The 14,916-nt window shown below is 40.4% G+C and overlaps 1 protein-coding gene across 1 annotated transcript in view; it reads left to right on the forward strand.

The window, feature by feature from the left end:
• SCFD2 (sec1 family domain containing 2) overlaps positions 1–14,916 on the forward strand; it is a 191,039-nt gene that overhangs the window by 81,608 nt on the left and 94,515 nt on the right. The window contains exon 5 of the mRNA XM_017819778.1: positions 3,600–3,849. Within this exon, the coding sequence (XP_017675267.1) occupies positions 3,600–3,849 (250 nt within the window). The remainder of the gene's footprint in view (positions 1–3,599; positions 3,850–14,916) is intronic.

Raw genomic sequence — 14,916 nt, forward strand, 5'->3', positions numbered from 1 at the left:
AAAAAAAATCTGTCACAAATTCTCCCTGGATTCTGAAGAATATATGATGATAGCATTAAAATGTCCAAACAATTCAACCAAGCAGAAGGTGTTAGAGCTTGGGCCTTTTGGCCGACTCTGCATTAAGCAGCATTAATGTTTTTATATAGCCTTTGGAAAGCTCAGAATTGACCTGTTTTTATTATTTTTATTGGCTCCCTTGGTGATAGACAAATGGGGCTAACTTGAGGCCAACATAACCAGCAGGAAATTTGGGTCATGGGTAGTTACATTTTTAAAACTTGTGTTTTAGGGCTGTTCAATCAGGGTAATTGATTGATTGTTAGGCGGTGCGGGGAGCCCCTAAATTATCAGAGGTGGCCAGATACTGACAATCTGCCAGTGGATTTTGTTTGAGGCAAATTTCCCAGCTCCCTGTGGAGCCATGCTCTGCAGTGAAGCTGCAAGTCCCATTTTTTTCATGCACAGTCCAGTCCAATTGGGCTGTTTGGACAAAATAGCCTCTGAAATTTGGCAGTTCCATTTGAAGCCCTCTGTGGTGCCATTTCCCAAGAGATAAGGGAAAAACATTCCAGAGAAGTTCATACCCCAGAAAGACCCTACATGCATTCTGAAGTTAATGGTTTATTACAGCTCTTTAATTTTTTGTCCTCTTTCATTTTTACTTTGAAGATAAGAGGTGGCAATTGTTACTTGAAGTTGTTGAGTTTTAGCCTGCCCCATAGTAAATCACCCTGAAAGTTTAGGCACAATTTTTTTATCATGTATGTTTGGAAGTTTGCCATAGCTGCTGTACATGTGTACTTGCAGAATCTACTATCCTCAAGCAGGAGCTGTTGACTGCTGTTCTACGCAACCATGTGCATCCTCAGTGCTCCATTCATGTGGATAATCTGTGTGTAAAATATAGCTTTTTCAAAAATTCATCTTTGTTGGTGTAGCAGCATGCTATGAGATATTTAGAGATGGACTGAAGTAGAGTTTGGGTGTTGGGAGGGAAGGAGAGTAATAGACGATGTGCTCAGTAGACAGTAGATGATGTTTAATAATATGTGGCATAGGCCTTGCCTCTCCATAAAACTGAATTCAGATTAATGTAGATGGAAGTTTGTCATCTCTTCCAGAATAACTCCACAGGTAGGTTATTCTTCAGTTCTTAGATTTTTAGGACTGATTAGGCTTTTTTTAATTGAGGATGGCATTCTCATGATAGCTGCATACCTCTGAATTCCTTGAAGTATTGTCTTTTTCCATTTTAGGATCTGGATGATCTAGTATTTATTGTACATAAATACAGATGAGAATTTATTTGATGTCACTTTTCAAGAACAGAGCAGGTAATACTGAACTGAGGCAGGGCTGAGTTGAAATTTGGGAACCGACAACCTTGTCTTGAGGACGGCTCAGCTGCCAACATATGCCAGACCAGTACCAAACACTGTAGATTTGCTTCCCAGGCGGGGAAGTGTTTGGACTTGCTGTGCAGTGATTTAAAACTCCCTGCCCAAACACAGAGGGTGCCAGCCCCTACTGAATTTCTGAATGTTCCTTTTTGGCTCTCACATGCTTTTCACCCCTGTAGCTTTGTAATTTACTGCTTCAAGTCCGCAATTGCACTTACTGTTAAGTTTAGCATGTGGGTAGTTAGAAAATTCTTCACTAAGGTTTGTATTCAAATGGAAACAGCATCTGACCACACTGAAGTCCCATGAAAAATAGGTCCATGGCAAAACTTGTATGTCAAGAACAGGGTGGGGCGCAAAAGTCTGCAGAAGTGTTGTTTCTTATAGCACAGCCTGGAAAAAAGTTTCTTGAGAGCTTGAGTAATTCATGCTTTCTTAATGATCAAGATCTATGGTGGATCAGTGTAGGTATAAAATCTGCAGTTTATGAGATGCTTGTTAGTGTTTCTGAGATTGTCAAAGAACAACTAAAACAAAATGCAACCAGAACCAGGAACCTCTGAAGTCTTGTATGGAGCAGTTTCTGTGTTCCTAAAGTTATTGCATGATTTTACTGTTGTATAAACCTATGTCTCTTTCTAGTTTGTTTGATTTGTCTTTTATTTACCTATTGTTATTCCATTTGAAGAGTATATTGCTGGCTGTGGTCCCTATTTACCATGACTAGTCTGTGTGAAGTTACTTAAGAATAAATGTCAAGAATAAATGTTTGCAGTCTTGACTCTTTGGATTACAAGAGATTTGATCTTTCACTGTGCACTATGAGTTGACCCACAGGTTTTCACGGGGTGATCATTTTGGTGATCACGGGACAAGGGGCAGGGTACTGGTGTTGCAGGAGACCTCTTGGTTGGATCAAAGCAATCAGTACCAGTGGGAGACAAAGGCTATTCTCCTACGCCTCCCTCCCCACACAGGAGCAGTGTGTTGCTCCTGTTTGCCTTGCAGTGGCTCCACTTCTTCTCTGATCCCACTGCTGAGCTCCAAACTAAGCTACAGCAGAAAACTAGCATGTGAAGATTTCATTCACATGAAATTCGCATTCACATGCGGGCAGCGAGGGTGGCAGTTTGATGGTACAGTTAGTTACTGCGTTGCTCTGACTGGCAGAGACATACACAGTGGATCTAAACCCCAGCCTCGGTGTTACGTGACATGTCAGCATGGCACTCGAGGGCATTCATGTCTGAAGTCTCCTTTTTACAACTCCAGTAAAGTTGTATGGAGACCTCTCCCACAGTGATGAGAAGAAGCAAGAGCAATTTCAATTACTGGGAAATCCCAGCATACTCTCAGTTTTCCCTTCCTTTTGTCTGCCAGCCTTCTTCTCCTTATATACACTTTATGATCATCTTCCAGCCTCACAGCCACACTTCTCTACACTTCTGCATGGCTCTTGCCTTACTCGCCTTGCAGCATGGATGTGCTGTGGCAGTGAGTATGACCTGCCTAGCAAAGAAGGCCTTTTTGGTGTAGAAACCCACTGTTACACGGCTTGAGAAGCTGGAGAGTGGGCTGTGAAGGAGGCTGAGGGAGAAGAGGGTCAGGGCCCATGCCAGGCTGATGATTGCTGCTCTGTCCTTGATCTGTCGTAGAGCTCTTGTAGGAGACCACACTGGTCACTTAAACCACATGCTTCACAGGTGGTTCCCTCTGTTACTAATTTTCTGGGTTTCTGACTTGAAAATGTAGGGTCAGGTTTGCAGATACGCTGAGAGCTTGCAACTAAAGTCAATGCTCCAGTACAAAATCAGGCCCAAGGATGAAGCCCAAAATTTAGAGGAAGTGTTTGACCTTGTGCTTTCTACCCATACCACAGGAATGGATGCTCCCATCCTCTTATCATACTGGTACTTGGAGAAGATCTAATCATCAGGCTTTTCAAGTGCTAAGGTGCTACTATCATGAGTTCTGAAGAGAAAACTATAGAAAACTAGTAAATTTGCTGTCTGAGCAGCAAGTAAGTTACAGCACCATTTGCTGACTAATGAGAATGTGAATACTGAACAATGTTTTATTAAATGAGCTCTGCTATTATGAGAAATAATGGCTTGCAGGTGCAGGCAGGAGTATGTCTGATACTAACTGACAAGCACTACGGAGGCAATCTGACATGATCTTCCTTTTGTTTTTCAGACTATTGGCGAATCAGAAATGCCCAGTGTTTTGAACCAGTTGTTGCCAATGATCAAGTCTTACAATGAGAGAACGAAAGATGATTATACCTGTGAGGACTTCCTTGTCTTGCTGGTATACATATATTCTGTGGTTGGAGAAATCGAAAGTGGAAAAGAGCTGGATGCAGCTGAAGAAGAGGTGAAAAAGGCCCTAGTCAAGGCAATTTGTGATGAGCCAGAGCCATCTCCTATGTTGCAGAAAATTACAGGTAAGATTCTGCTTGTGTGGTGAGAAATTGGATGACTGGGAATGTGGGAACTGGGAAAAGTGTATAAAAATGGCTTGACTGGTCTGTGGTGCTGAGAGTACATGAGTAAGCAAAAGGATTTCCTGTAGCTTTGTTCCATCTCCCGTGTTCATATATGCCAAATGCTGACAGGCTGTCCTTGAAGAGTGCTGAGTCTGATGAAAGCTCTACAAGTTGTTCTTTTTGTTAAAGATTGGCTAAGTTTGTGTGTTTTTGTAAGGTAATCTTTTCCACAATTTCTTTTACTGATTGGTGTAAAGTTGACCCTGGGAAGTCAAAATTAGTCCTGGAAGCATGTTCAGTGAACCACAGTTGCTTTGTGAATACAAGGAGCTGGCCTGTCTGACATAAAAGAAGAAATGTGTCTAAAACCAACACTGAGCTTTTTGCTGAAACAACATGAACATTAGCCTTTAAAAATAGCATGATAAGCCTTTTTTTAGGTGAGCGCTCACAGAGCAGGAAAGCCGTAGCCTCTTGCTACTGGTGTCAAATTTTAGAGAAAAAATATTGAAAACTTTATTTGAAATGAATGAATTATGGCTCGGGGTGGTCTAGCGTGACAGAAGGGACATCACTTCCTGTTATCAGTTTTTCTCAGTATTTGATAATACTGAGGAGATCATTGACCAGGTCATCTTTGAGGTGGTGAGCATATGAACAGAAATCAAGATGTTTAGAGGAGCTTACAACTGAAAGCCTTTGCAAAGGATGGGCCTCAGTGTGGAGTCTCCAGGGAAGTGTAATAATACTGCTGTTGGTTATTCTGGTACTGTTCTGCTCCTAGTTTGAAATACAGATGTGGTCTTACCAGTCTGCTGTTGCTTTGAGTGTAAAACACTGTAATAGTTGAAAGACTTACTGCAGGAATGGACATATTCAGTCATATTTGCAATGTGCTGTTATTTTAATACTCCTGGACATGGTGCCCACAGTATTCCAGGCTTCTTGTAGGCTTTTGCTCTCCTTTTTTTTCAATATGTACTGTACATCTTGTCCACTATATGGTGTTTCCTCAGAACTTCAGTGGTGTCTTCTACTGGATGCAGTGTAGTCATTTCTAAATCTCCATTTTCATATTTTCTATTTTCTCCTGTGATCCGAGATGTTTTAAATCACAGTTTTATCACAGTTTCTCTTCATTGGGCCTAATGTAAGTATGCAAAGATTTTAAGTCTCTAAAACTTCAGTCAAGTATCAAAGAGAAGCTCTGGAGAGACCCAGTACAGGTAGTTTTAGACCAAGCACATCATTGTTATGTGAGGAAGTTAATTGCATAACACAAAGCCAGAGTCCTTGCATCCTTCTGTCTGTACCTATGTGTTTAGCACAACTATGTTTGTGCTATCTGCACAAGTATATGATAATATGCTTCCATACTTTTTTGATTCATCAACATTCTTCATTTTTACATCTTATTTAGTTCTTTTTGAGTTATTAATAGGAGAGGGCAAAGCAAAATTTAAACCTACTGTCAAGACTAAAAATAAGGATTCTCTTGGGAGCAAAGTATAAAATGAAATTTCTAGGAATGCTCCATAGGTAGTTTTTAAGGCTTTATTCATCCAGCAGTTTGCTTTCTTAGCATTAGTGGAATTTGCTGAATTTGCCAGTTGCTATATTTGCAGTACAGTTGAATTGGGAAGACTAATAAAACTTGACCAGCCTTAGACCTACTTACTTCTCCTTGATCTCTCTTTTGCCAGGCCTGTTTTACAGCCTGCTGTCCTTTGAACCTTAGGTACTTTGCTCACTACTTGAGAGGCAAAGCAAGTCAGAACCAAAGGAGCATCCACAGGCTTTCCTTCAGAGGTGCAGCAGGACTCTGTAGCAGGGCTGAAAATCAGGGAATAGATAGCGGTGCTGGTTTCTCCTTTTTGTACAATCACAGATATAATGTTGAGACATCTCCTGCTACCAGCAGAACTTCTATGAGCTACAGACTGACTATTCCTTTTAGCAGATACTGGTTGGCATATTTTCACAAAGGCAACCCAGCTCTGCAAGTTAGCAACAGCCATGCATCTGGACAGATCATGGTTCAGACCTACAGCATTCTGCCCTCATTTTACTGTAAGAAACAGAAACAAGAGAAAGCCTTTTTTGCTCTTGCCACAAAAGTTAATTAGACTAAAAAAAAATTGCAATAATTCTTGGAATCTCTCACTCATGATCAGAAAAAGTAAAATGTTCACAGTCTTTTATTTTAACCTGTCCATCAAGGTAAGTGATAGGAAGAATGTTAAATGGGATGTTTCAGGAGAGAAGACTGGGCCAGTTACTGGGTGAGTTCAAGACGCTGACTGCTGGCTCGCTCCTCACCTCCAGATTGAAGTTTCAAACCCTGCTGGCAATCCATGATTGGACAGCTGGGGTTATAGCAACAGATAGAAAAATTCACTGTTCCCTGTAAAAAAGCTACAGAGAAGTTATAATACATAGGCTGCAAAGCCAAACGCTCCAAAGCTGAGAAATGTCAGTAACTCTGTTTCCCATGTAACTGTCATTTGACTCCTGTGTGCGTTGTAGCACGGTCTTCAATTTCATGATTATATACTGTATTTTCTATGAGCCATGGCTGCTTTCGGTGTATGGACTGAACACCACAGAGGACTAGAACAATATAGTTTCGATTATTCTTACACACGATGAAGAAGTACTTAAGAAGTAAATGAGACTGTATGATATTCAGCAAGTAACTTTCTCTGGATCTCAGTTTGAAGTTGATGAAGTGGACTGGTGCTCTCAGCTTTGTGTGATTCATTTTGGAACTTGAAGCAGAAAACCATGGAATTACATTTTCAGGTGCTAGTGATTATGTGTCTTTGAACAAAGGGGACTTTGTGTTCTGCTTCCTGATACACCTGGTACCTGATGTTTTGGGTTTTGTTTCATCACAGCGTTGCACTAAGGCTGTTTGGTTGGTTTAAGTTGAAATTCAAAGCCATATCTCAGCTCTGGCTCTGAACTGCTTCCTCAGCCTTTTGCTTTCCACTTTTCTGCAAGGCATGGAAGTTGTGCAGTTTTGAGAAATACACATTTTGTTGGTTTTATCTGTTGTTCCCATACAGTCACTTGAGAAATAAAATGCAAAACCCTTGTAAAATTTTAGAAAACTTGACTTTCGAGGTCAAATTATCAGTGAAAGTAAAGGTTTATACGAGGTATCTTCTATTCCTATTTTACTTGTTAAATGTAAACTTACTAATGCTTGTCCACACTTACAGGCAATCTCCAGTCATATAACTACCTCACAGAACTAGTGCAAATGTCCTCTAAAAGAGGCAGCTCATAGGTGTACAGGGTATATTTGTGCTGTTTGGTTTTACCTAGTGAAACTGGACTAGTATCTGCAGTAAAGAAAGCAGTTCTCAGAGACAGACAGGGTCTGTCTGTCCCATTGGCCACACTAGGTTTCCCTAAGGTAGCCTAGATGATTACAGCCCTCTGCAGAATACTTTTAAGATGCAGCACTTGAATAACCTTATATTGTGTAAGAAGCGTAAGCCCTTCCAATTTCCTGGCCGTTGAGTGTTAGGATTTTCAACCTTATTGTTGCTTGAACATGTGTTTTCCAAAATATTTATGCAATAACATTCTGCATTTACGTAACACCCTGTTTCATTGAAGCACTAAAAAATATCCTGGAACTGTTAATTAAAATGAAAATGCAATGCATTAATCACCCAATGAGTTTTAAGAAATATTATACAATTTTTTGCATGCATAATAATATAAAAGTACATTAGCATTGTTGTGTTTGATGGAACTGTTAAATAGTAAGTGTAGTGGTAGACTATCTTAATGCCTTGGGTAATAAAACTTCATGTAACAGTTCCAAGATTTCTCCCTGATGTGATTTACCTTGAACATATGTTCTCCATCACTGATTTCAGCAGAATGTTACAAATTGGAGGGGAAACAGAATAGACCAAAACATAATGGAAAATAATGCTTTTCCCGTAATGTTGGGTTTGGGAGCTTTTGGGGTGGGGCTTTTTGGCAGCTGTTTAAAAAAAAAAAAAAGCTGTAAAAAAGTGTATTTATCTTATAATCTTATCTGTTCATCTAGTTCTTAAATGTCAGTGTAGAGTTGTGTGCAACGCATGCAAAAGCAATGCTAATAGAGCCACAAAGCAATTAAAAAATTTATTTTTTCAGCTGTGCTGTTCTCTTCTTTTTCTGCACATCTCTGTGGGAGCTTTGTAGAGCAGATCTGCCTTTCATGGTGTGCTCTGGAGGCCAGCAGCCCAGCCAAAGGCATAGGCAGCCAGCTGTGCTGCCCAAATGCAGTACCTCTCACCTGGCCGGGCTGTAGGTATCAGTTGCATCCTCTTGAGCACAGGTGTGGCAGAAACCCTCTTGTGCCAGGAACTGCTGTTTATCAACTTCTAAAACCTGAAAGTTTTAATCACAAAATGGATTTCTGGACCTTTTCCGCCTTTTTCTAAATTCTATGTGTTGTATAATGCAGGGGGAAAAGCAAACTGAGAAATCTTTGTTTAAAGACCAAAGTGGAAATGCAGAGTTCTTTTAATGTCTAGAGTCTTGCATTGGGGAAGAGAGGGGGCTGGGGCTGGGGAGGGGAAGTACAAGCTGTCTGAAATCTGTCTTGTAGCGTTTTTAGACCTATGTATAAATTTAGGGACTGGGAATCATAAGATCAGATTCTTCATCTTTTATTTGTCTGGAGATATGTCTGAATTTTGGGGTTCTGGGGGAAGGAGTTGGAAGCTATTTCTGCTTTTTTCTCATAGGTTTGGGTTGAATTTGGAAGAACAGGGTAGAGGTGATGGACTAGTGGAAGGTTCCCTGCCTGTGGCAGAGAGGAGTTGGAACTAGATGATCCCTTCCAACCCACACTATTCTGAGATTCTGGGATTCTGTGAAGTTTAGGCATTGCCATACTGAATTAGATAGATGGTGTCTCAGCTGCTTGTCCTCTGCACGTGTTTCTTGGGGGGAGATGTTGCATGTTAATGAAGTTACATACTAATGAATGTTTATAATTTCATTACCTTGATGCTACTGTGGCCCAAGTATCATTAATCCTAAAATCAATCCTGGTTTTGCAATAAACATTTACATTCCAAGACAGTAACAGCCAGTTCCCTTAGAGGAGACATACTCACTTTTATTTGGTTGTGGTTTTCTCTTCACTGATGGTTTGGAGCAACAATTTCCAAAACCTGGCTATATTAAGGGTAGGTAGGTATGAAATTAAGCCCTTGCCTGAGGTTATAATGTAGCTCCTTTAGATTGAGTGTGCCACCTGCCTTGTGTAGGAGAGGGCTTTCCCAGCTTCGCAGTGGAGGTCTAGCTCAGGTATCTGTAGTGATTTCCCCACACACACACGCATTCATACAGTTCAGAAAAATATACCATTGTTTAAAACGTAAAATACAAGAGTAAATTCTGAGTGATTTTAAATTTTCCATGCTTTTATTACAAGTGTTTTCTTTAAAGTTTCCATTAGTTCAGTGGAAAGGCTAGCCCTATCCCTCCCATGAATAATAGCTTATTTCCAAGTAATCCATGGGTTTCACAGCAGAACTGATGGGAAAAAAAAGTCATGACTTGAAAAGAAATTAAACACTTTATTAATGGCAACACGTAGACAGAGAAGAGTTAATCTGGTGTTCCTATGTACTGTAGATATTTATGCTGAGAACTATAAAATGAAAAAAGCTGCAACCAAGTTGTTTCTTGCTATCATTGAGGGAAGTACAGAAAAATCAAAATTAAATATTGTCTTTTCTAAGTTTACAAAGATTTGAGAAGTTTTAATTAGCTGTGCTGTCTTCAAGCCTTCTCAAGAGCTTCTCTTTTGCCCGTTCACGCTTCAGGAACTCAGCATTTATATTATCTGCACAAAAAATAAGAGCCATGTGTTAGCAATGCTGGGCCCTGCTGTGACTTTCCTGCATGTCTGGGTACTAGACTCAGGTTTAAGGATTGCTCCGTGATTCTAGGCATCTGTGGAAATCTGTCTGCCAGTAGGTTTAGTAAAATAGGCATCAGCTCCCCACCAAAACAAAGGTTTCTGATTGTTGCGGTTTAACCCCAGCTGGCAGCTCAGCCTCACACACCCACTCGCTCGCTTCTCCCTGGTGGGATGGTGAGAGAATCAGAAGAGTAAAAGTGAGAAAACTTGTGGGTTGACATAAAGACAGTGTAAGAGGTAAAGCAAAAGCTGTGTGCACAAGCAAAGCAAAACAAAGAATTCATTAATCACTTCCCATGAGCAGGCAGGTGTTCATCCATCCCCAGGAAAGCAGGGTCCATCATGCTTAATGGTGACTTGGGAAGGCAAATGCCATCTTTCTGAACATCCCCCCCTTCCTCATTCTTCCCCCAGCTCTTTATGCTGAGCATGACTCCATATGGTCTGGAATATCCCTTGGGTCAGTTGGGGTCAGGTGTCCCAGATGTGTCCCCTCCCAAGTCCTTTTGCACCTCCAGCCTCCTGCTGGTGGAGTGGTATGGGGAACAGAAAAGGCCTTGACTCTGCGTAAGCACTGCTTATCAGGAACTAAAACATCCCTCTGTTATCAACCCAGTTTTCAGCACAAATCCAAAACATAGACCCATACCAGCTACTATGATGAAAATTAACTGTATCCTAGCCCAAACCAGCACATTGAGCTAAACGGTTCATGTTAAGAGTTCAGAAGGGTTACAGAGGGTGGGAGAATACCTTCTAAACATTTTGAGTGTCCAAACAGGCTTCTCTCAGAAATACTGATTAGCTTCTACTAGTCCCTGATGCTAAAGGGTCATTTTCAGGCCTAATGTTAGTGGGACAGCTTTGCACTCCAGTTTAAATTAGGAGGAAAACCTCTTCCCACCAGGTTAGCCTGTTTATATGCATGATTGTAGGCTGTGTTGTTTGATTATTCTGCTCTGTCCTGTAGCCTGCAGCTACATAGTGAAGGCAAATGCCAGAAATGTCACAGAGTGTGGTCTGTGTAGGGCTAAATCTGCTGTGATACAGGGAGGAGCAGTAAATGATGGTGTGGTGTGGCTGTGGTGTGGCTGTTGCTTCCACCATGGGTAAATTTCAAGGAAGAAAAACTTTCTCATAGAATAGCCTCTAATCAAATGATTAAAAAGAAAGTCAACTCAGATTATGGCAATGTTTCTTTCTCTTTCTCCCATGCTCCCTGTGTCTCCCCCAGTAGCAAGGAGGTGATCCTTGCCCTGCAGAGCCTTCCCAGGCTGGTGTGCAGATACGATACAGTTGGAAAGAGTTTTCTTAGAGCTAAATAGTTTCATCCTGCCACCATGCAGGCATTATTACTGCAGCCAGAGAAAACCCAGATCATTTTCTTCCCCAATTCTGAAGTGAAAGTTGGATGTTCAGGAGACTTTTCCTGTTGCCCCAGCTGATTTTGTAGACACCTAAAATACTCTTCTCTAATTGGAACAGGGTGTGTGTAAGATGATCTCCTAGTATCTGTATCATTTTCTCAATGTGTTTTGCACACAACCCAGTGGAAAGCATTTGTGGGCCAGCAGTCCCAGAGGATGGTGACATTCGCTCTGCCAGGAGCACTGGGAAGACAGGATCAAAGCTGCTGCTTGACTGTCTGAGAGGGGCTGCGTAGGGAGCTTCTGCAGTTTAATTAATCCTGAGATGCTGCCACTGCTGCAACACATCAGTCCTTGGCTTCATGGTAACAGAGCCATTGGGTGAAAAAAATCACATATCCCGAGATATTAATCTAGTTTACACAACAGTCAGAAGGATTCAAGGGTTTTGTTGTAATCTCTGCAAAAACAAGGAGAAATTGGGTATGCACCAAAGCAATGACCTGCTCCGCTTTAGCCACTGACTCTGCAGGTGCAGAGTACATGACCTAAGTTTTATCAGCTCCCCTTAGGATCCTTGAGCTCTCCAAGACCGAAGTACCTTTCTGCTGTGACCTTTCTAAAAGCTTTTTCCCATTTTTGTTCAAAATCTGTGGATGGCAAGTGGAAGATGAGTGAGCCAAATGAGCAGTCGCTGACTGCAGGCTTTGTGTCACTGCTTGGGTGGATTCCTGGGCTATTTCTCAGCTGGGAAACATGGAGGGTTTTCTAGTGAATTGTTTGGAAGACAAATTGCAGTAGTTTTCTGAATTACTTTATATCTAGATTTGCATGGGCATATTTTTTGTAGGTTTTAAAAATAGGAGGCATATCTTAAATATCAGTGTTAAAAAGCTATGTTCCTAAAGATGAGAAAAATCTGATTGCTCTCTACACATGCAAGGATATTTTATTTAGATTTCGTGATGTATGTTGAAATGTATGGTAGAAGACAATGCCAATGGAAAACCAGTGCGTTGGGGATTTTTTTTAAACTTTCATATGTTGTCTGTTTATCTTGTCTTTAGCACCTGGTCTCAGTTGACTCCAAACTGGATAGTGATTTTCGTTGAAGTGTTTATAACATGAAGTCTTTTTTTCTGTTTTTTAACATGAGACATATGCCTGCAGCTCTGCAGGCCACTGTCTCACTGCCAAGTTAGCGGACAGCCAACTGCAACAGGAAACTGATATGGTGTGATTTTCATTAATGATTTATATTCTTTTTCAGCATGCAATTTTAATAGCATTTAGAAGATGCTTCTAACATCAAATACATCTTTGCTTTAAGAATAAAATGAAAACAGAGGCTTCTTTAGAATTAGGCACCTTTTTAAAAGGTACTTTTATGTGCATGTGGCGTGGTTAAATAATTTTTTTCTTCTTTTCATATGAGTGACTTCCTTGACAAACCTTGAAGTTTTGACATCATGTTGTAAAATTATGAGTAAATTCTTGCTGTTTTTCAGAGCACACCCAGCCTGGCAAACCCCAAATGGTAGAATATTAAATAACTGTCAAAATTTAAAAAAAAAAAAGGAAGAAAAAAAAAGATTTGTTAGTCACCACCCTTATTACAGAAAACTGGTGAGGTTTTTTGAGAGTTGTCTTTCTTTAGTATACAGGCACAAATATTAAGGTGTTTGCTGTAGATTGCAAAATTTTGCTTGGTTCATCTGAGTGCTTGCTTGTAAGAGTTTCTAAGTATTCTATTGTAATTTTTGTCAAGTTGGTGTGTGTTTTAAATACCACACTGTGTACTGGATCTGATGGCACAAGCATCACCTCTGCCAAGGTAAGCAGGAATTATTGCCACCTTTCTGTAATTCTGTTCTTTGAATTTTGGATGGTCAACCTATGCCAGGCTAGCAATCTCCACATGTTTTAATGATGATGCAATATGCTGAAATCCTGTATTTCAAGAAGCAGTCAAGCCCAGACATAAAATGGAGTTACACAGTCCTCTGGTATCGCAGAGTTAAACAAATGAAATCTCTCGAATAACCCCTCTTTTATCTTGCAACACTGTTGCTGTGTTGGTCACCTTAACATCTCAATAGCAGAACCATATGTACTCAAGCTCTTACAGTATAAACATAAGAGGCAGATCTCTCATGGTCTTGTATTTTAAATCAGCAGGGAGAAGGTGCTCTCGTAATCCCTTTCTCCCTATTTGTTCTTGTTTAGTTTTAAATTTTATAGTTTAGTAAATGTCACTGCTGATGGTTAAAGTTCAGGTCAAGTTACATTTTGCTGTGACCTGTCTGCTCTCTTGCAAACACTGGGACTGTGGTCTGTCAAGACAGAAAAGTTCACAGATCATAGCCTAAGGATTTTTCCCCCACCCCTTTTTTTCTTGGATATCATTTCATCAGGCAGAAAAGTAATGTTTGCAAAATTGGATTGAGGGTGCTTTGTTAATTGAGAGTTTTATGAAAATAACAGAATGATGTTTGTGTCCTACACAATTTTAGAAAGTCAAATGCATTGCTGAGGCTAGTCTACTACCAGATGTCGGATTCTCTTTTAATTTCCCACTTTATTCATTAAAATAAACATTATTGTAGAAATAGTTGCCTGATGAGAGGTGGCAGCAGCCAGTCATAACCAATTAGACACATTTATCTAATGAAAAACAATACAAATATGTGTTTGACTTACGTGGATTTGTGTTAAAGTGGGGAATGTGTGGATATAATATGCAAATGTTCCTGGTTGATTCAAATCTCCAAGCTTTTGTTTCTGTCTGTGCATATTTGTTTTACAGATTTGTGTACACCATGTGTATTGATGTAGCCTCCAAGACCTTAAAAAAATAAGAGAGAGAGAGAGGTAGAATTAGAGTTACAAAACAGCCTTTGGGGAACACTTATAGCCACAGAGAAGTGCTGCTGCCAGTTCACCAAACTGTGCTACCTAGATGACATCTTCTTTCCCAGGCTATTAGTGAATATCAGCATATCTGTACCCAGAAGGCTCCCCAGAGATATGCCACGATTCTCGAGGGAATTCTAACTTTCTTCTCTTAAAATGTTGAGCAACTGGAGAATGTATAGGCATGGCAGGTGTTGTGTTAGCTTGAAGTTTATTAGAATGGAGGCTGCAAAAGAGAAAAACCTAATAGAAATTTGGAGAGAGCTGTGCCTCCAGTAGCCTTGCTAACAGCAGATTGCGAGTCAGAGTAAGAGAAACTAATTCTTCTCTTTCTTCATCATCTTTTATCTTTGTCGCCTTTCTGTCATCTTCTCCATACTCTGCCCACATTCCTGCAAATCCTGTGCACTAAGTGGCTAAGAAATGGCAGAAGTAGTAGGGGCTAATCAGTTCCCTCTGTTCCTTACTGTTGTTCGTGCTGAGAAACGGTAATTCTGGCATTTGTTAAATTTTGATTCCTTGCCTTCTGAAACTCAGTGTTGTTCCTTTGATGCTTTCAACATAATTTCTGAAGTAAACAAACAAAATACTTAGAAGCTGAAACAACATTTTAACTGTAGAGAATGATACTTATTTTACTGGCAAGTTCAAATAATTTGGCTGCACATCATAGCTATCTGCTGCTTGCACTAGTGATCAGTGCAATAGCAGGTTGTCTTCCAAATGAACCAAATATTTACCAGCAGGTAAACATGCCACCTAGGCCTTGTCGGTGCTTGACAGCAACACACTATGGAGGCTTAT

The sequence above is a fragment of the Lepidothrix coronata genome, unplaced genomic scaffold (genome assembly GCF_001604755.1).
Source record: "Lepidothrix coronata isolate B3197 unplaced genomic scaffold, Lepidothrix_coronata-1.0 Scaffold0, whole genome shotgun sequence".
NCBI classification, from domain to species: Eukaryota; Metazoa; Chordata; class Aves; order Passeriformes; family Pipridae; genus Lepidothrix; species Lepidothrix coronata.